At 42.4% G+C, this 22,931-nt stretch overlaps 1 protein-coding gene across 1 annotated transcript; it reads left to right on the top strand.

Annotated features, from left to right (window-relative positions):
• The first annotated feature begins 7,110 nt into the window (after nucleotides 1-7,110).
• Nucleotides 7,111-17,607, top strand: CDO1 (cysteine dioxygenase type 1). Its single transcript, XM_005234940.4, has 5 exons — nucleotides 7,111-7,350; nucleotides 9,693-9,770; nucleotides 11,781-11,938; nucleotides 14,439-14,608; nucleotides 16,804-17,607. Exons 1-5 carry the CDS (start codon nucleotides 7,154-7,156, stop codon nucleotides 16,831-16,833), a joined length of 633 nt encoding a protein of 210 aa, XP_005234997.3. The 5' UTR covers nucleotides 7,111-7,153; the 3' UTR covers nucleotides 16,834-17,607.
• The last annotated feature ends 5,324 nt before the right edge of the window (nucleotides 17,608-22,931 follow it).

Here is a 22,931-nt window from a genome sequence, read left to right as displayed (position 1 = left end):
TTCAGAGACTCGCATTAATTATAATTTTTTAATTTGTAGCTTGAACTAGTCTTAAAAGCATATGGAAAACATGAAGGAACTAAGTGAAACTAACATAAACTTGAGAGTGAAAGGATAAAATACATAGTCATGTAACTTATGTGCATATTGAGCAAATGTTGTCTTTACTTTTAAGTCTTGAAGAACTACTGCTAAGGTATTAACAGACCATGTGTCTGTGTTAATTACCCCCACAACATAATCTGGAGTGTACTATCTACAGTAAATTCAGGGTGAGCTGGTGGAAATTCACACATCCATTCTGCAAACTCCATCTCAGCTATAAAGCAGCTTCTGTTTATCCAGTGCTGTTGTTCATGCTCATCTTGCAGATAAAATTCTGCGTTTAGTTGCACAAGATTTTGACTTATGCTATTGACTATCCTGAAGTCTTAATTTCTCTTCAGGGATGTTGTACAAAGGTTGCTTAAGGCATTATCATACTACATCTTCATTCTTGGAGAAGGGCCAAAAAAGGGGGGGAAATATGTTTAACTCTGGGCTTGTCATGATGATTGAATCTATCGCAAGCATGTATAGAATTCCACATGCATTTAAAAAACAGAAAGTGTTTTCAGCCTTGTTTTGTATTGGATCATCAAGAGAAGAAAAGCATTTGACAAGCAGGCATGTTAAAGGCGTTTACTCTTATTTGCAGACCGCACTTCAGCAGCATCATACTTAATATACTCCCAAGTATATCCAATATATCCCTAAACATGATAAAATTCTACATATTTTTCTTGCCCCTGCTTTGCACTTGCTTCAGTACCCATAATGCTATGACACAGGTGCATCTCACTGTCTTTTAGTCAAAACTTTTGACTTGATGCCAAAATGTCTAGAGAGACACAAAGTCATTTAGAAGTTGTTTCATCCTATAATAGATGGTTAAGAAAGGTTGATAGAATCACATTATTGACTAAAGAGAGACCAAAATAAGTATGTTAAAAGCTTAATATTAAGCCAGTCACACTACATCTGTCACTAGACTCAGTAGTAGCAGGAAATTTTCTCAGGCACTGTAATTCAGTCATCTGTACAGTTGGTTGGTGCAGCAGTTTCTGGCCCAGATTTTGGCCTGTGCACAATTGAGGAGTTGGCAAGGTACCATTTCTGGTGGGCACTCTGGATGTGACCAGCCTGTTCTGGAGGTTAAAAGGTAGATAATGTGGATGCAAACTGTTCTTTGCAAGCTGGCCTCTGTGCCAGGGGCAGTCCTTGGGATATTTGTTAGTAGATACACTGCTCCAGTTTCAGGTGAGATTTGATCCCTTGTATGTACATTGAGAAGAATTGGGTAAAAAAAAAACATTGTCCCTCTTTGAACTTCAGGAGCAATCTCAGAACTTTTTCTAAATGGTTCTCTGGCTTTCTCTCCATGTAATCATCACGTATATGCTTGCTCTAAATGCCTGCAAGCAGCTAGATTCTGCAGGGTTTTTTTACAGATGCAGATTCTAGATGGTGAGAAAGTACTTCTTGTATGTCTTGATTCACTCTTACCTTTCCTTGTTAGAAGTAGATTATGAACTTTAGTAAGATTTAGGGAAAAGTATAGGAGTCTCAGTGTCATTGCTCTCTATCTTCTCATGAAACAATTCCACATGACAATTATTGAGAAAGAGAGAAAAATACATACCAACTGGACTGAGTGAATATAATGTTAAAAAATAATTGCATGGAGGGCTTAAGCATAAAGAGAAAGAAGACGTTTGAGTTACATTGTCCAATTGCAAAAATAAGTATATGATATTAAAGCAGGCAAAAATGTCTTTCCCTCAACCCCAGTTTGGTACCAGAACTAATAACCTGAGCAATCTTGGGAACTAAAAAAACATGAGTTCTTCAGTTCTGAAACAGTAAACCTCAAAGAAGAGAAGGGTTCCAAACAGAAAACTACACAGTAAATACTGTCCGTGCAGAGAAGACTAGCCAGCATTTTAGCTTTCTTATATAAATACCACAAACTGAAAGAAATGGAAACTTACTTTAATGTGTTTTTCTCAGAGAGAAATGCCAATATTTTACTTATAACACTTGCATTGTTTAGTAACCTTCCACCAAAAGCGGATGGAACCGATTTCTTCCAAGAGTCCTTTTTGTGCTATGTGGTTTAATGCCTCACAGGTCTTCAGTGTGGTTTACTTTTTCATTCAACAGTACACGTGCTGTTTAGTAGTTGTTAGTGTTTTCAGTGTATGGCAGGACTTAATATGTGGTACCCTTGTTTCACTCACTGCATTTTGTCTAATGAAGTTTCACTGTGTGATCTATTTGATATGATTTGTTCTCAGGCAATTTTTTGTGAATTGCTGCAAGCAGCAGGTTCTCATGCAAAATCTGTTGTGTACTGAGGGATCAGGCTTGCTTTCCATGTTATCTGGCTGAGGAACAGCTGCCATGCCATTCCACAGCCCCAGGAGTCATCCAACTTGGAGGTAGGACTCCATAATCATTTAGCATGGTATTCCAGATCAGAGTTTGGGAACTGCTGCTTTAGATGGTGCATTGCTTCTAAATGGCAAACTGAGTGTAACAAACACGTACATTTCCTCCTGATTACAACCTGAAAAGCCTCTTCTATGGAATTGGTATCCGTTCAAGATTTCAAAGACCTGCATGTGAAATAAAAGGGATGCAAATCTAGGCATCGTAGACTGAGGCACCAGGTTTTCAGATGCAGGATGCAGTCCCTAAATCATACAAAGGTTAAAGGAAAAGGCAGCAACCCTTTTGGAATGCTTTGGGACTATGCAATGCAATGTTGTGTTTCAGTAAGGTGGATTACCTTGCCACAGGTTATTAATTTTTTACCTGTATTATGATCTGTGACAATTGGGTTTTTTAAGCCTCCTCAGAGGGGTATTGCCATTGAGTCATGTAGCCCCAAAACTTGCACTACAGCTGCAGATCCAGATTTTCTCTTGAAAAAAACCTCTCTACAAATGTAAAGAAACTTGGATAAGCAGAGACTTAATACCATTGGTAAAGGTGTGAAAGTTACAGTCTTTGGAGAACGAGATGGTAGTGCTTATTATTGGGTTGAAGTGCTGTTATCTGTCCAGGCTAACAGACCCCAGAGACACAGAATGGTGTTGTTTGCCACAACACTGAGGATTCAGACACCTTGGATCCAACTTTTGACTTGCTCACAATTTTTGTTTGGAATGACAAGATGCATCATAAAGTCTTCAGTCCCAAGCTACATATGCAGGCCAAATACACTGAATGCACCAAATGGTGCAAAGTGTCTTAACACTGGAATTCATTAATTCCATCAATCTTAATTGAAGGTTTTGCTCAGTAAGTCAGGAGGAAGACCCTGTGAGCTGCACCCCAGCAGGAGATGAGGAGCCTGTATGTGCTTGGGCACTTCAGCTGGCAAATCTCTTGGAGTTATATATCATCCAATGATTGTTTGAAGTGCTTACACCTGTCTTTTGGATAATAGTTCAGTGGTTGGGCATTTGTAAGGCAAAGCTTCTGCAGTTAAAGGCCAAACTCCCATTTTCCAAGACAAGGTTTTAACTCTCAGGGTATGAGCAAGAATGGTTTGTTCGTCTATTCTCTGCCTGTCAATGAAGTCGTGTCATGAAGAATGCAAGAGTGATTCAGTTTCTGTGTGAACCCCCTGAGGTTCTCTGCTTTTCACAAGGGTTACATAATGTGAAATATAGGAAGAGTCTTTAGACATTTATGCTTCTTTCCTGAAGCTAAATGCTTGCTCTCTCTGTAGACCAAAGAATATATATCCACTTCAGGGACTGCAGTATTTGAACATACGAGTATGAAGTACTCATGTGTCATCCAATGGATACCATAGCATCACACATTCAGGAGAACTGAATGTCATTACATACCTCCTCCAAGAAACACCATGGTATGCCATCATTAAGCAAAGCTCAACAGCTCATTTGTCAGAAAAACAGGCTACGAGACCCTGATTACAGGAATTAGAAAATTAATCCTTGCGGAATTATTTGATGAGGAATATTTTACTAAGTACCTGCTGATCATGAAAAGCCAAGGACTGAGAGAACTGGTAGTACCCAAAGACCCAAAGGGTGAGAGATCCAGTATGTGATGCATGTTGGTACAGCAGGGTTCTGATCAAAAATTGTTTCTGTGGGTTTCAACCTCATTGATGTGTGACTCTCCATGATACCATTACCAGTGTGCAGTCCAGCTCCTGAGGAGCTGAACACCAGCTGCTGTGTTGCACCCTGCATTGTAAGACACCTGGATGTGAATCCATGTGTCATTTGCCTCAACTTCACTTACTTTTTGCTACAAAATTGAAAGTTACAACATCCCTTATACTTACTGGAAAAAAGCTTCCTACAGACTGAATATTGTTCTGTAATAGCAGGAAAGTTGAGAAATATGTGCAAGAGATAATTTCTACAATGGCATAAATACATGATTTTCAGAAATAAAAAATAAATGTGTGAAATGTTGTACGCTCCTTTGTAAGAAACACAACTGAGAATGTGACAATTCCTAGGTATTCCACAACTAATTTGGATTACAATGCTGTCTTTTACTTTTTTAAAATTTTCAGTGATGGATACCCTCAGTGTCTGAGGCTAGAGTGTGTTAACTACTATATGTGCTCAGACCTTTGTGCCATTTCTGTCAATAGAGTATTAGCAAAAACACAAGCTCAAGAGTCGTAAGTACCCTTCCTAGCGATTTTCATGTAATCAGATAATCAACTCCTCCATAAGTTTTCAGGATCAGCAAGTAATGTTGAACGATTCAAAATTAAAAACTGTGTAAATGCTTTTGAATAGGAGCAAACGGAAGTGTAAGATTTTCTATTTCTACTAGAGAAATTAAAATCTTTGGTAATCAAGGAAAAAACTTTGACAATTTGGTACAGCAATATAGGTGATCTGTAATGAACAACATCAGTTTAAAACTGCAATAGGTAGATCCAGCCTGATTCCTTAGTTGTAAGAGAAGAAAGTATAAAATGTCCTTTTGCTTTTGCTAGCAGTATTTAAAGACATCACTTATGATCCCATCAAATTGTGGCAAAGAGTCCATGTTCTGAAGTTTCTGGATTAACAGCAGAAGCATAATTCAGATTTTTCTGGATTTAAATACCAGAACCTTACCAAGCACATAGGTGTACAGATAAGCAGAGAGATACTGTAACTCCTGGGGAAGAATTTAAATCAGATTCTGGGACTACTGGAATAAAACAAAAAAATGTTTGAAAGCTTCTCTCGTGGTTTGTTTCAGAACCCATTTTGGTGATGGTTACAACAACTTGCTCTTGCAGGATATTTTATTCCTTTGGCCAGTGTTTCTGACAACCTCTAAAGTAATGTGAATTCTGCCTTTGAAATAAATGGCATAAGGTGTTTCACACTAATTCTAACTCTAGTGCAACCTGCAGCAGTTTTAATCATGCCCATATGGGATACGCAAGCAAGTTCTGAAGAAAAGCATTACTTGCCTATACAATCTATTGACACCAACCAATATCTAAAATGGACTTGAGGAAAATTTCATTAAGGAATAAGGTGCTCATTGTTACCCATGAGTTTGATCAAGTTACCAAGGGAGGTGATGTGTTTGCTCATTACCTGCGGTTCTCCCAGGAAGACTGATGTTTTCTTCTTTAACGACACAATGGCTGTTGATATCAGTGCTGGGGTATCCTGGTTGTGTTTCAGAGATTTGGGATTGTTTTGGGTCCTTTCACATCTTAAAAAGCCTGCTTGAAATCATCACAGTTCTTTCACACAAACACAACTTGTAAAAAAACGAGTGATAAGACCGAGTCTGCTTTCTGAGTGCCAGCAGAGGTTCTGGACTGATGCCTGACAGTGTATGTATTCAGTAACTTTGTTTGTATTTCATTCCAATGCACTAGATCCCAGCCCCACTTAAATTTATGGGAACGTATTCCTGACTGCAGTGGAGCCAGACATTTATCCAGCCTCTTGAGCTGCAGCTACCATATCAATAGTGTGGTTTTTTCCTCACACCCACTTGATGCACAGGTCAGGAGGAGGGAAAAGAAGGCACAGTAGAAAACCCTCAGTGTCACCATCTCCAAGGGAAACCACAAGCTGCTGGTACTGTGAGCACCATCAAGCTCCAGAGCTACAGCAGACCACACCTCTGATCTGGTTTCTTCCAGCCCCACAATCATCAGGCAGGCCTAAATAGCTGGACTTCTTTTTCAGAAAGAAAAGTATGGTTTTTTTGAAAGCACAGTTCTATGACATATAGTGAATTTGCCAGAATTCATGACTAATAGCCATCCTGTTAACAGATGAACTGGAAGTGAAGATGGCTGGCATGGCATCTGCTTGCTCTGCAGCCAGTATATAGGTTTGATGAACAGGAGTGCAAGGATGGTCTGTCGTCTTAGCCTGGCCTGTTTTGTTCTTTGTTCCATTTGTTCCATTTCCAGGTGTCATGCAGAGCAGTAATGGTCACAGCAGCCCTAAGTGCCACTCCGGAGAGCACGGTTTTCAAGGAACATCACTTTCAACAGGCAGCCTGTCCTAATGCAGCTTCCAGCAGCAATTTTCTGTGACCTTAGACACCATGTGTTCTGTGTCGCTTTTAAATAGAGCTTCTAGATGTGTTTTCGTAAGGCCAGGCTCAAAGTAACACCTGCGAGCACACGACAGGGAGACAGCCGCAGACCTCGTCCGAAGGGGATGGAGATGCGCACACAGGCCTGGCAGGGAGGGGGAGAGCTGCGCGGAGACTGCTGCCGGGAGAGGCGCTTCCCGCCCGGCAGCGGCGGCCGCTGCTCCCCTCGTGCTCGCTCCGCCGGGGGTACCGGAGAGCCGAACGCCGGCTGCCAGCCCGAGGCGCCGGAGCCAGACCCGCCCCGCAGCGCGGCGGCTCGCCGGCGGGGCTGGCAGGGGCGGGCGGTGCGAGGCGCGCCCTCGCAGCCGGCCCCGCTGCCCCCGCCCGCCGGGGTCGGTGGCCCCGCTCCCGGGGACGGGCACGGCTGGCCGCGGGCCCGCCCGCCGCGGCCGCCCGGCCCCTCCGCCCGCCGGGGCGGTGGTAGGCTCCCGCCGTGCCTCCCGGCGCATAAAGGGAGGCGGCGGGGGCCGGCCGGGGGCAGCGGCTGGCGGCGATGGAGCAGCCGGCGATGACGGAGCAGCCGGCTCAGACGGAGACGTGGAAGGCGCGGAGCCTGGAGGAGCTGGTCCGCATTCTCCATCGGATATTCGCGGAGGACAAAGTCAGCGTGGAGGAAGTGCAGGCGCTGATGGAGTCGTACGAGAGCAACCCCGAGGAGTGGCTGCAGTACGCCAAATTCGACCAGTACAGGTACCGAGCAAGCCGGAGCGGGGACCCCCTGCGCTGCGCCCCGCAGCCGTGCGAGCGGGGCCGGCGGCGGGGCAGAGCTGCTGACCGGGAGCGGGGGAACCGCCGGGCGGACGCCCCCCCGTGCCGCCCCGGCCGGCAGCCCCTCCGGCGGCGCCCCGAGGGAGCCGAAGGGCAAAGGCCCGCGGGGCGACACCGCGGTGCCCCGCGGCGGGGCCGGGCGGGGGCGGGGAGCAGGCGGGGCGGTGGCGGCCAATGGCGGCACCGGCGGGCACGGGCGGGCGGCGGCCCCGCGCTGGGCTCCGGCGCTGCCCGCGGCTGCGGTCCCTCGGGCCGGCCCCGCGCAGCGCGGCCGGGAGGGCGCCAGGGCGGGCGCCGCTGCGGCCCGCCCGAGTAACCGGCGGAGGGGCCAGGACGCGCTGCAGCAGCCGGGACGGCGTTTTAACGCGTGTGTGGCGGGGGCGCCCAGGGAGGGGGGCCGGCAGCAGCAGCCGCTCCGCCGGGCTGCGCGGCGTGCCGGGCGGGAGCGAACCTGCGGCGGGGCTGGTGCGGGTGTGCCCGGCCTCGCCGGCACGTCGGGAGCCGCCTGCCCGCCACGCTTCGGTCCCTTCCTCCCCCGGCGTTGTGCCGGGCGAGGCTTTTTGCTGTTTGCCGGGAGGAAGGAAAATACCTTTTAGTCGCTCCTGCTTCGCTAACAACTCATTTATTCCTGTCATTTCTGGCTTCCGTGCCTTCAATTTCAATATAAATGCATTTTATTTGAGCACGTCCTTTAAAACAACGAGCAAAGAAAAAATTCCAACCCCAGGAGTTTTCCTTTTAACCTTGCTATCATGAAAGCATCATTCCAGCTTGACTTTTTTTAGCCTCCTTTCACCTAGCGTTGGCTATTCCCCCCTTTCAGAGCAAATCACAAAATTAGTAACAGAACATAGGAAACTAAGAATTGGAAAAACAAAATGTGCTAACATTGGAAGTATGCATGGCAGCCTTTTTCGTTGGTTTGTTTTTTTGGTGAGCTTTTTTTGGCCAGCCAGACCTGCTGTACAGAAATAACAGCCATTGAAATGTTCAGTCAAATGCCAGCATTGATTGCTTAAGTTCTGTCATCACAGGAAAAATATGTCTATGTAATGTACGCACAAATTTTGAATGCAGTGAGAGACAGTATATAGATGCTTTGAAAGTTATTTATTATGAGCATCCTATCTTGACTAAAACAGAGTAGTGGTCTTATGGGGAAACTAATTAAAAAACATTCAGTCGACATCAGTGCACCTTCTGTGTGTCCCTGCTTGCATCTCTTAGGCACCAGTGAGGCATCCTGTCACTGGCGTAAGTGTTTGCTTTACTTGGCTAAGTAAAGTGCGAATAGTCATGACTACAGCTAAAATGAAATGGAAAGGTCCCACTGCGTTACTTGCACTGTAACAGCTAGGAGCACCAGCCCCGCATCAGAAGAGCCCCACCACAGAAAGAAATGTATAGAGCAAAATCACAGTCCACTCTAGTGACCTTTTCAATAGAACGACTTGATCAGCAGCTCAGGGAATGCTTGCAGGAGTGTGCCAGGAAACAAATGTAAGATGTTGCTATTAGAGCTATTATTTCCAGCCCTGAGAACAAATCACAGTCTAGAACATTCATATTGATATAAAGCCTTTAGAAGCAAGTTTATTCTGTGCCAGCTATAAGTTAGCATGTGAAAAGATCTTTTTAAGAAATTTTGCTCTGATAAACTTTGTTTAGAAGTAGATGCTGACAGAAATTACTGCACAGGTGGTTTATCCTCACACGAATGCTGCAGTACAAGACACAGAACTTTCAGGAACAGAGGAGGAGGACCGTGTATGGAAAGCCTGACATCTTAAGTCTTTGTTTCTTTGGCTTTGTACAAATGAGTGCTGTGTAATAGAAGGAAAGCCAACACTATCTGAAAAGGAGCTGCAGAAGAATGTAACCATGTATTTTTCTTGTTTCATTGCAGTCCTCTGTTTCTAATTATAAGCCAGCTGCTGAAGTGATTTCATTCAACAACTATTTTGATTTGATCCTGTGTACCATTCTGGTCTCAGACTCACAGTTCCAAACTCTGATAGGCTATATAATTCAAAAGCAATTATTATAAAATATTAAATATATCCAATTTTTTTCCCCAGAAAAATAACTCTTACAAAAAAAGTTGAAAATACATTTTTTTTTGTCCCCCAAGTAAAACTTGGCTTTCAAGAAAAAGAAGAAAAATAATTTTTGTATGTCACAAGCTTCCTTCTTAAACATGTTTGTATAATTTTGTCTTTTATAGGCATATCAGTACAGTATAAAGAAAACACTTTGTATTTCAGGTATACAAGAAATCTTGTGGACAATGGAAATGGAAAGTTCAACTTGATGATCTTGTGCTGGGGTGAAGGGCATGGCAGGTTTGTATCCAAGGGCTATGGTTTTATTAAGCAGCTATAAAGCGACTGTATCTTTCACTGTCACACATAAAGAGAAAAATAATCAGCCTTATGTGAGCTATCAGAAAGTGTCTGGAAACTAAACAGTGCAGAACTCCTGTTGGTATAGCAGTCCTGAATATTTGCTTTATCTTTTGCAAGTTTGTACCTCATGGACATTTTTAGAGCACTCTTTTAAAAATGCTGTTTTTCTACCAAATCTAAGCTTCCCTTCTGTCAGAGGAGGTTTTTAATCCTAGAGATACAGTGAGTCCTGTGGGCAGGACAGGCTGACAAGACCCTGTTCAGCCTGACCCGTATAGCAGACCCCTGCAACATGTGTTGCAGAAGCAGGACTTGGTGCCATTTAAATAGTCTTTGTTCTCTCATGGTGTTTAAATCCCGCCTCTGTGACAAGATGAGAATAGTTAGGTTTGGGTTAGGACTGCAGGCTGAGGAGGGAGCCCCTTCCCAGCAGTACTTGTCTTTCTTTAGGTTCATGCATCCTATCTCTTCCCTCAAAACAGACCTCACAGCTGATGTTGCCTCCTGAATTCTGTACACAGACAGAACACTGGGTTGTGTAGTCCCCACAAAAGTGAGGGCAGGATCTATCCTTTGGAGAGTCTTTTACAAAATGTTGGCTAAAACAAAATATGGAATAACAAAACTTGCAGGTTTTGAATAATTATTATTTCATTTAAATAGAAAACCTAAGGAGATGTTGAAGTGGGGTTTTGTTTGTTTCAATTGAATGTGCAATTGAACACTTACAATAGTCTCTAGGGGATGCTGTGACGTTATCCTCTGAAGGATATAAGAAGTGAGCCCACCACCTCTGCGCCTTCCAGGCTATTCCCACAAAGCCTGTAATTTATGTCAAACTGTGTTTGAGTTGGATGAGCATTTGCTAGAGCTAGACTGAGACCACAAGTTGTTTTTGCTTCCTACATGAGGAGGATCAGATTGTTCTCGTGGCTTGTGGAAGGAGCGTGACAACGTGGCATTTGTGAACTGTTCTGTGCCTGAAGCAAGCTCTGGGCTCTTGGCATCTCAGTTTGTAAGAAACCCTGGCATTTGTTTACTGAAATACTGAAAACAGTAACACACAAGTACCATGTTTTTGATTGAAACTCATTAGCACTGTATTTCCAGGGGGGGTCAAATTCCTCCTACTCCCTTGCCTCCAATGTGTGGAGAGCTCTCCCTTTGTCCTAATCCCATTGGCTTCTAAAACAGTTAGTTCTCTACTTAAAACAAACCAAAACCAAAACTAAGCTGCATATCTAGCCCACATGTCTCCAAATGTAGCAATTAAAATGTACTTTGGAGGAAGGAGACAGATAAAGCAAGCAGACAATTCATACCAGATCCTGCTGTTTTGTCCATGTGTTGCCAAACTAGTGAAGTTAACAGTTTACTGTAGCTGGTTGTACTTAGTACTGTCAGACTGAGAGGTATGGCATTTTTTCTTCAACAAATGTCAGTGCACCACAGCAGTAAAGAGACCGCAGAAATTATGCAGAAGTAACTCATTTCTCCCATGTTTCCAGAGTGAGCATGGAGGATCTGCAAATATCAGGTATACTTGCAAGTTTCTATCAGCCTCTGCCTGGGGTCACTGTGGAAGCTGTAATTTTGTTTCTTAGCCCACGAGAGTTTTTGCATTATGAAGAATTTTTCTGTCCTCCTCTAGACTACCTTTGTATTCCTCTGTGGCAAAGTCATAGGCTGATCAATATCTGACTCTTCTCCAAGTCCTGCTGTATGTGAACTCATCTCAATACATTTCTAAAGTAGCAGTTTTAAGTAGGCATACCTTTGTCACTGTGAACATTTTTTTCCACAGACTTTTGTGCATGACCCATGTGCAATACCATTTCATTCTGTGGCTATGTCCAGGTACAATATGCTATGCCACCTGTCCTGTTTGCTGTACTGAAGTTAACATGTATATTGGACTGAGTTTGGTTATTCTTTTTACATATATAGCAGCATCCATGATCACACTGACTCACACTGCTTTATGAAGATCCTCCAGGGAAATCTAAAGGAGACTCTGTTCGAGTGGCCTGAGAAAAAGGGGAATGGTGAAATGACTAAGAAATCAGAACGAGTTTTGAGGGAAAATCAATGTGCCTACATTAATGGTAAGCTATTAAACTTGTTTTGGCAACTACCCATCCATAAGTCTTACTCCTTACAGAAGAGTTCATGGCCTTTCTAGTCTCCTACCTTTAACAGTAATGGCTATACACACAGCTAAAGAACGTGGCTCTCTAGATAGTGCATAAATCTGTATTTAGATTCAGTGAAACAAACAAACATACAAAAGTCCTTTTAACTCACCCTTAAGACATTGCAGCAATTGCTAGATGCTTAAATATGCCGGGTATGTCCTCTAGACCAAGCAGCCTTCAGCATCGTGTCCCTAATGACTATCTGAAATTGCTTGTAAACATAGACCTTGAATAGTATTTTGTGAGAAACAAGAGAATCAAAGTCTAGATAGCTTACTCACCTTGATTTTTTTTTTTTTCAGAGAAACAATCATTTTGGTTAGTCATGGAAGACCTAGGTCAAAAATGTAAAAGCTGTCTATGGAATAAATTGACCGGCTAGGAGCAGAGGCCCCAACCCTCAGTGCTACATGTCCACATCAGCAAAAGACTGTCATGCTGAAGTGCAGTGTCAGTGGAATTGAGATGCTCAGGTCTACCCAATCTACAAAAAACTTGTCTAACTCCATAGATGCTGTGAGACATCTGAGTCTCCACCAGTAAGGCTCTCTAGGTACCTAAATCCATGCCATGACATGTATCTGTAACTATCACCACCTTGTGCTAGACTGGAGGCCATCCTGGAGTGGCCAGCTGGGTGTAATGTATTCTGATGCTTTGAAAGACGCTGCACATCATGGTGAACAGCAATGAGTTCAGCAGAACAAAGGCAAAGCATCAAAGAAGGGGGCCATCTGCCTTTCGTGTGATGAGTTAAAAACTGGAGCACACACCTTGTGAGGGCTGAGCTGGGGAGCTCCCCAGCTGGAGGGAGCCTCATATTGGGTTATGGATGAAGCCAGGGCAAGGGCATTGGGGAAGGAAAACTAGTGCTCTGCAGCTCTCTGTTGAAGGTACACCACATCAAGTAAAAACAAAAAATTCATATGACAGGAAATGCAAGAAGGAGCTTGGCATGTCTGCTGATGAGAGTCCATGTCCCTGGCATGGGAGCAGACTCTGTCAGGTTTTCCTACCTATGCGATCCTTTCCGATGCAAGCAATTGCACCCTGCATGCATCTGGTCCGAAGCTTCCTTGATTGTCTTAAATGAATTTGGTATCCAGTTCTGTGAGGCAGTTTGGATCTCTGCCATGTTTCATAACAGATGTTTTTGTTTAAAAGAAACAGATAAAACAAGTAGAAGGAAAACACTGACAGTGTGATTGCCCTATTTCAATAGTGAATGACTTTCATCTTTCTATTGCATGCTTCTTGGTTGCTCTTGTACTTTATTTTTAAATAAACACTGTTTATTTGAGTGTCCCCTTAGATGAGCACAGATTTAAGACTGTTTTCCCCTATGTCCTCCAACTAGGTAAACTATGTTAACAATGCTTAGGACTTACACTTCAAATGTATCAGGGTTAAGAGTGTAATCATTCTGAGGGTATCGTGCCTACGTTGCACAATACAGGCCTACGTATTATATAATATATTTATTCAAGTACAAAGGCCTGAGTTGTTTTTACAGCAGGGTCATAAATTTAAATTCAAGGTCTCTTAAGTAACTCAAAAACTCCAGTTTAGTGTAGAATGGAAATGGTTTGTTTTGAGGATTAGATTCTTCATACCTTACCTTTTCACATAAGAGTTTGATTTCTGTATCACCACAGAAAATGCCGTTACTTCATTGGTAACCACACAACAGACAGTGCTTTGTTTTATTACATGTTCAGTTATGCTTAGTGTTCAGTTGAGGTTGGAAGTATGCCAGTCACTGCTAATTTGTCACCTTAGTCAAACGAGCAGACAAATGAAAAGCCTGTTCTCCAAACTAATAAACTGGAAGGATTAATTAGGAGACGGATGCCTGCAGTTGAAGACAACTACACCTCTGTCTGTAAGTCCATGGCCCAAATACACATAGCTGACACTTAATGTGACTGATATCCTTGTGTACTGGGCTAAGAATTAGCAATACAGAAACTTTTTCCCTGAAAAATATCTTTCTAATTTTTAGAAACAGAAATCTTCCTGCTTCTGGAGCATCAATTACAACAGCATCTCCTAGGAAAGTAAATAACCTTGAAATCTCTTGGGAATGATGGCTAGAAAATTACTGACAGCAGAGGCTTCCTTAAGTTTCTTTGGATTTATATTGTCCTTCATCCTGTGGCAGATAATCCAGAAGTTACATGAAGTGTGGAAGGCAATAACATATTTTGAATTTCTAGTGTATGTAGGAATCTGTGCTAGAGATCAGCAGTCACATTCCTTGTATCAGGTTCCTTGTTGCCCGTAACAGTGCGGGTGTGCCTAACCGCCTTGCTCATGAGTTTTAGTTTAGAAAGCATTTTTCCAGGCATCTGAAATATCATTAAATCTTCCCGCTAATGCAACCTCTCATTTCATGCCCTTGGTGGTGTAGACTCCATTGGCCTGCACCGTGTGGAGAACATAAGCCACACAGAATCTGCTGTTAGCCTGCATTTGTACAGCCCACCCTTCGACAGCTGTAACACCTTTGATCAGCGGACTGGACACAAGCACAAAGTCAAGATGACCTTCTACAGCCAGTTTGGAGAAAGGACTCTCTGTGTAAGTACAAGATGGCATGCTTCCCCTCCTGGCCCCAGGCTCTGAGCCCCTGCGGGGACAGGTACAAGGTGCTGCCCTCTTTCCTGTTCTGGGCAGAGCACCAGTGCCCTGGGACGGGTGCATGGTCCAGCAGCCCTGCCTCCCCCAGGTCATCCCTGTCTAGGACCAGCATCAAACCTGTTTCCAAATACTGCTTGAGCTGTCAATTCACACTTCCCTTGCATGGAGTTCCTTGCTTTGTAGCTTGCCTACCCTTCATCAGTAGGAGATCAGTTCCGAGTAGAGAGGAGGATTAAAGAAAATTTTGCTACTAGCTAGGTGTGTTCAGGCAGCAAATGATGGTGAATGCAACCTAGTCAATGGAAAACTGTGAAGCAGCTACATTGTTTTGGCCAACTTCAGCGATGTGTAAAACGTTTCCTGCCTAAACTGTTCTGCCCAAAAGCACCACGTTTCAGGTCAGTTGTTTTAAATCTTCTAGCTTACTGTAAAGAATTTTTCAATAAATTTAATTATTTAAATGAAAACTTTGACACAGAAAGACTTACTCTGAGAGTGAGAGTAGGCTGGTTGGCTGATGCCTGCATTCTTGAGCAATGGCATGAGATTTTATTTGAATAGGAAAAAAAATCTTAAGATCAGCTTTGGGGAACCAAGCTAGGACATCTGGGAGACTTTAACAGGATTCCTTTTAGCACTCGTCCATGCATTGGGAAGCATAACTACTTATACAGGGAGAAAAGACAGATTCTTGATGTTCAGCCACAGAGGTTCAAAGACTTTGGTTTTGTTAGATACAGAACACTTTCACCTTTCACTGAAGCCAGAAATTCAGTGCTTAGGGGTTTCCTGGAGTGAGCCCTTAGTAAGACCTAGTTAAAGTTTTATATAATCAACAAGTACCATGTAAATTATTTCTTTGAAGCTTGTCATATTACATGATTACAACTTTACCAAACAGCTGAAACACAAACTTTGACCTTCCCAGATTTGAAAGGCCCTTGAGAAAGGGAACTCAAATTTATAGTTCAGCTTTTAAAGGAAAATTAACATGGAAAAATGTTGAAAAAAATTTGCACAAGAGTTCAGCGTTTGCTTGCTTTCTTTTTGTTTTAAGTGTTTATTGAATATGAAGTATGTAAGATAACAAGTGAGGCTAAATGTTTTAGCGTGGACTGTTTTCCTACTCTTGATCTGTAACCATCTGGCAGTGTTTCTACCTTTTGTGGGAAACAGGATCTGGCTTACAGGAGAGAGGTAAATTGCAATCATTGGGTCTCTTTCATGATTTCCTGTAAATGGAATTCCACTAAGGGGGAAAGTGGTAGCAAGCCTGGGCCATCCAGCTGCCTGAAATGACTTCACACCACAAAAACCTCCTGGTCTTAGTGAGGATTTCTGGAAAGCATGCTGGATAATCAATCTTTCTTTTGCTTGCCAGATCTCAAAAGGATGTAGGAAGAAAGAAAGCTATAAGTTAAAAATACCAAAAGAGTAATGTAAAGTATACTTGTGTATCTTTTGTGAGTGAGGAGATCTGCCTAGCTAAAGCTCATTCAATGCTCATTCAAAGCTCTTTGTCTTAAATTTTTCTGCAGGTAAAACACACAGCTGAATCCCTAGTGGCTTCTGGCCATGATTAAGCCTAGATTAACTAACTCTCCAGTAAATACATAATGTTAAGTAGGCCTAATAAGTAAAACAGTATGTAGTATATCCAAGGACTTCCAAGTTACTCAAAATAACTATTTACACAGTTCAGGTACAAACTATGAGAATACTGATGTAAGAAAACCAATTTTGTCTTGGGTGTCATCAGTTCCTGCTGCCAAGAATTTTGCTGGGAGAAGTGGTTTCTTTTTGCAACCTGTCTTCCAAGCTGGACTTTCAAGCATTTCTGTCAAAACGAAGTAAAGCAGAGTACTGGGGAGAGAAGATGGGCTGAAAGAGGAAGTACTCCTCAGTTGTCCCTTCTGCTGCAGGCTTGTCCGTGGTCACACAGAGCTAGTGGACAGGGTTATTTTGTCAGGTGCACCGTGCCCTCTATCAAACCCTGGCAAGGAGTACTGAGAATAAACGCACTAAGTTTTGTAAGGTGCTGAGCTACTCGAGGAATAAAAGTCCATGCTGAGAACATGAAGCAGGTGGTGACTGTCCCTTTCTTTAAAACGGCAACCTCTTCTCTTTCCTTGTAGGCAACAGCAGTGCCGCAGGAGAACAACTGAGAAGCACCAGCATGTGTTTGTGTAAGACCTGCTGAATGTTTAACCAGGGACGGAAGACGTGCATGGCTAAGGCCAACAGCCAACTATATTTCTATACCTTGTACATAGGAGTACACTAGGGCAGCTTCCAGGCCACCTACAGTTCCCCTGAGTGAATGCCGATTATGGGACACTAAGCTAACCAGTGCCATAAACTACTTCAGAGGTTAGATGCCTTTCTTAGGCTCCTGTCAGAATTAAGTAGTTTGTTTTCTGATTCTAGCCTCCTTTTAATTCCACTTCTGATACCACACTGCGAATATCAGAAATAGGGTTTTTAAACATCATTTGACACTACTTAATAGGCCTATGTGTATGTATGCTTTCAATGTAATTAATAACTATATAAACTTCTCAGCTTCCAGTCACTTGTACCTATAGGTAGTACATAAAGATACAACTAACTTCTTCTTTTTTCCAATTAAGTCTTTTAGGGGCTTCTTTTTTTTTTTTTTTTTTTTTCTAATTAAGTCTTTTAGGTTTTAATGCTCTAGGCCATTTTGATAGTTTTGTGCTTTTTTTTTACTTTTTGTTTTTTACAATTTAATTTGTCAAATCTTGTTTAACATAGGAGCATTGAAATGCTTCATGCACAATGATTTTAAAAACTGATTGGGCAGAGATTTGGGTTTTTAATATGACTAATCATACTTAATTCAGCTAATGTCCAGTTTCCAAAGTATTCTGTATAGCTATGAAGAACGTAACTGAAATAAAACTGGATTTGTGCACAGATTTCAAAGTTTTCAGCCTTTTTCTGCTGGTGACTGAAATATTCATCACACTTTACCAAAATGCACATTCCTCATGAACATCTAAGTCTTTTCCAAGCAATACACTATTAGAAAAGGCTTTAAAAGGTTGAAAGTATTTGAAACATGCGAAGAATCCTGATCCCAATTAAGTTGGTGGGAGTTCTGCCATCGAGTTCGCTGATGCTTAGTTTTATCCTCCAGATTTAGTTACAAGGAAAGAACCATCTTGAGAAAAGTTACTTCTAATTAAACATAACAAAATCTGCAAAGCTGCCGCGCTAAGCTTATCCCATTCATTTAATGCAGCTAGTAACATAAGACCCAGCAGATTACGTGTAGCAAGTCTTCTACTCTCCTAGGTGACAGGCAGCAGTTTGTTTTAACAGTATCCTTTTTAGATGAGTCACATACTTCTCCCGGTGTTGACAAGCCCAGAAAATACTTAATGAGATCCTGTTTGCAAGGAGGCTGTGTCAAATTTTCAAAAAATGTTTGAGAAGTGTAGCAGTTCTTAAGTGAACCTGTGCCCTTGGGCTGCAATTACTCCTTGAAAGGCAGTGCAAAAGCAGTGGGTGCTTTGCAAATATTTCTTTTCTTTTTTTTTTTTTTTTTTTTTTTTGGGGGGGGGGTTGGGGAGCAGGGAAAGGGGCATGGAAGGAGAAGAAAAATGAAAAGATAAAGCAGGCCTAAAGGCAAAAGTACAGGGATAAGCATCAGCAGTTAAGTGGGGACTGTCTGCATGAGGTGGGCCTAGAGGCTGTGCCAAGGAGGGGTCAAGCGAGTGTGTAGCCCAAAACTGGAAGAAGCATTAGGAACAATGAAACTGCAGGCATAAAGAATCCCTTGTGCTTTTCTTGGGGTCCAGTATACCCCAGTGTTTAGTATGTCTCTTTCTCATTAACTATGAACCAATTCCTGAAAAATCTTGTCAAGCTAGATGCTGGGCTTGAGCATCTTAATTTGGCATGGCTCAAGTTGTGGTGAGAGTATCACAGGACCAAAGAGGAGCTAAGGATGGCAGTCCAGCTGCCCAGTCATGCAGAGTCACCTACAGCAGGTAGCTCAGGACTACATCCAGGTAGATTTTGCTTATCTCCAAGGATGGAGGCACCACAGACACTGGGCAAATTCTTCTAGTGTTTGACCACTCTCACAGCAAAGAAGCCTCATGTTTAAACAAAATGTCTTGTATTTCTGCTTGCATCTGTTGCCTCTTTCCCTCCTCCCCCTTCTCACAGGAAATGAGCAGTTTTACTTAACTAACTTCAAATGTTGCATATTCATCACACTTTTGCTTACCAGGTAAAATTAACGAACAAACCCAATAGCTTGTAGATGACAGGTTGTCAGGTCATGGGAACTGGAAAGATTGGAGAGACAGCCAAGAAGCACAGCAGTGATGACAGCAGCTAACTGTACCCAGATCCATTGGTATAGAAACTCAGGCAGTACTCCAGTTAGCCACGCACATGACGTGCCTAGCAAGTGATGCAGAGCAAATACAGCAGAAAATAGGTTTCCCAAACACTGTTTAGCCACAGCAAACATGGTATCATACATTGCATAGAATAATACAGGAATTCCAGTGTTTCAGAACAAGGTACTTACCAGGTACTTACGTCCACCATACCAGAAACGTAAGGGGGTAGCATATACAACAAAAAGGCCACAAATACAGGAATCCTCAAGACAAATTATGAATTGGGTCCAGAGTCCTTAGAACACATACCACAACTGCTACATTTGCTCCTTCCCAAGCACTAGCTGTGTGTCTTATGCTCTGTACAGCACAAGCCTATAGCTAATACCCACTGAAAGAATATTTAATAAATACCAAGCACTATAACAAGAAATAGAGTCACTTTTTCACTTACACAAATATGTTCATAAAACCTGTGCTGGTTTAAAACATAGAAACCAGTGAAAACAAAATGGTATTTGCACATTATCATGGCTGAACAGGCTAAACCTAACATATAAGAGTACTTGAGCTTTGGAGTACTGCTAACTGGCCAGCTGGTGAGGTAGAAATATGCTGTGGGTGACAGTTAGCTTTCAGTGGCAATGAACATGTTTTGTGCTTCATATCCTTTCCTCTGGGAAGGTGCTATTGAGCAGTGCCACTGTAAATTGAAGAGTTTAACACTTGCTTGCATTACAGCTAAGGTCTTTAAGTGGTAAGAGATACTGCCTAAACCATTAATACTAATAAATCATTCAGGCTGTCAACACCAGGAGGAACTCAGACTAACTATGACTCGGTGCATTCACTAAGATTTCAGTGAAGAAGCTTCAACAGAAAGACACCGGGAGACAAACTAATGCCAGGAGTGGAGTGAAGTGCAATATTTACATGTATTGAGCAAATTGCAAGAGTTTAGTGGTTTTGGTTTTGTTTTGGAGAGTCATTACCAGAAATTTTGTGAGAAGAGAAGTTTTTTATCAAAGACACGTTTTACGTGGGAAGGCTTTGTAGCGAACAGTTGCTGGGAAAGCATATGCCATATGCAAGGGAAAAGCTAACAACAGGGACTTCTCTGGGAATGGAAATGCTATCCACATCTGTCTGTCTGTGGCTGATGAGGACTAGATGCACAGAAACTCAGGACATGTTCTGAGGGTTTTCACCTATGTCTAGCCAGCAGGTGAGTAGCTCTTTTTCTCCCCATGCTGAGATGTGGGAGCTCTGGAGGCACGAACAGGAATTGTGGCTCAGACAGGGTTTCTTGCTGTGTAAACACAATTTCTTAATGTTCTTGTGGGTAATTGAGCCTAGAGTTACTTTTTGTCTAACTCATTACAAAATCTTAGCAGAGCCAAACTAGTTCAATTTGTTCCTTAATGCTGCGTGACACTTAGTAATGTTTGAGCATTATTCATCTTCTTCTGTTGTTAATGTATAGAGGAACACAGCAGAATCAAAATCCACCCTATATGTAACCCTGCTTCCACTACAAAGATTTTTTCCCAAGACCACAAAGATACAAGATGTGCTATTCACTAGCTAATCCTTACGGTTATTTTTTCACACTCCTATCATGGCTAAGAGAAAGCTGTGTTGCAAGAATATAGCCTTCCCAAGGTTAAAAGAGGTGACCTGCCTACAGTGACTTGGTTTGCAGAGACAAGCAGAACAACATGAAGCTCAGTACTTTTGAACAATACCATATATTCTGCTCTTGCTGGTGTAGCTTGTGAAAGATATTGCTGTCCTTAAATGTCAGAGCATCTTGTGTTCTGGGGATAGACAGTAGCCCCAGCCTTTCTGGCTGGTAAAGGAAGCAAACCCACCATGGACTAATTGTGCAGGCCTTCAAGACTAGTTTTGACACTTGTATCTCATACGAAGCCTTATTCAATAATTAGATTTTGAATCTTTGAATCCAGTGGGTACATTACACTGTATATCTTCAGGGTTGAATGGCCCCCAAAATAGGAATAGACAAACTCTTCTAACCTAATCGATCATTCCTGCATGCTACACAAGAAATGTCTGGGCTTTTTTGATCAATAAGGAAACATCTTATGTCTTTTCCAGACCTGTTTCCTCTTCACTTTTACTCTAAAATTCACTAAAAACCTTTGGTACAGGCAGATGAGTACATTATTTTCTCTTAAAGCCTGACTTCTTGATAGCTGAGGTGTGCTTCCTTCCTGTCCCATTGTAGGTTCAGAGGAACACGTAATGTTAACAGCAACTCTATTTGCACTTCACTTCCCAGCAGGCAAAAAAAAATCCTTTTATGAACTACAAAGATAAAGTGTATATTTGTTCAATGGCTCATGCCCTGGTTTATTTTTCATGCCCATTCTGCTCTTGGTTTTAGATTTATAGTCTTTCAGGACCCTGTGCTCTCCCAGGTTTAGTTTAGCTAACTGGCTGACCTATGGCCAGCAGTGGTGAAGAACGTTTTAAAACATGATGATAAAATGTGAATTAATGTATTTCTTAGGGCATGAAACTTCATTAGCCTGCTTCCTTAATTCATAATAATTAGAGAAACAACATAAGAGGATTGTGTGGCACATGCTATTCTGATCTGGCTGGTTTCCATGAGATCCACATGAATTGCAAATCTACCATGAGCAAAAACATGTTCCCTGACCAGAAAGCAAAACTTCTGCTCCAAAAGACAGCTACATACTGTTCTCTTCTTTTAGACACTCAGTATCTTTTTGAGTGCCTTTCAAATCACACCATGAATGCAAAGGGTTGTATTTTGTTTGTAAGTCACAGACTTAGGAACCCATGAGAGCAGTAGCCAGAAAAATGAACTTCCTCTTCTCTCCCTCGCTGAAAAAGATGCCTCTGCAACGTATGACATGTTTACAGTGAGCACTCTGATCAAATAAGCATGCTGAAAAATGTTTCTTCCCTTGTTTCTATCTGCAGGCAGGTACAAAGTTTTGCCCTGAAGAGGATTGCAAAACAGCTGTGTAAGTGCTTGGCGCTAGATGCAGAGACATCCTGTTGATCTCTCACTTAGAGGATGTGCCCTGAGAAGTGCATGCCCTAAGCATAAGGACAGTCAATCCTGAGGAGCAGAAATAGCTCTAGAGATTAGAGAACTACTCTGTAAATGCTGAAGGTCTGTTGCTACTGCAAAGACCAAGTTCATTTGAGGTCTGGTTACATACTGTTATAGAAGCCATGGTCTGAACCTTTCACTGGAACATTGAATAGCCTACTGGGAGGCACTCAGACCTGTGGCATATAGGTATTCCTCTGTTACAGCTAGGGCTCTGAATGGGCCTGGGATTGCTGGTATGCGAGTATTTACTGAACATATTCTTAGGGAAGAAAATAGCATTTATGAAAGCTTACTTCAAACAAAGTGTGCAAAATAGTCCTGTTTAAACTCAGTGGCTGGAGGAAGCCTTATCACCTTTTTGGGCTAGATCTTTATAGGTTGGAATATTGATGCTGTTGTCAACTGACTTTTACAATGTTTTACATTGGTTGAAACAATGGTTCTTATTTTAAGCCTTTACTAGGACTGCGTGCTTAATTCTGGTTACGCTTATTATGTGAGACTTCAGATGGTGGCCCTCCCTGAACAGGGTCACTTATGAGTGAAAAGGCACTGCTTGAGAAAAGCTTTAACATCTAGTGCTTCATGTTGGCCAGGAGTATTCAGAATTAGTCTCTGGACAAAAGGCAAGTGTGAGCAGAAGAGTCTCTTCCTACATCGTTGCATCAGTTAAAAGAAATATCACACCTCTGCTTTTGCACTTCATTGCTTCATTGCTTCATTGCAACTTAAACTCAGATTAAGGAGGTCCTTTCATCTGTTGTACCTACTT

Source organism: Falco peregrinus, chromosome Z, assembly GCF_023634155.1.
Source record: "Falco peregrinus isolate bFalPer1 chromosome Z, bFalPer1.pri, whole genome shotgun sequence".
Classification (NCBI taxonomy): Eukaryota; Metazoa; Chordata; class Aves; order Falconiformes; family Falconidae; genus Falco; species Falco peregrinus.
Note: the sequence above shows the minus strand (reverse complement) of the source record. Positions and strands in the feature narration are given on the sequence as shown.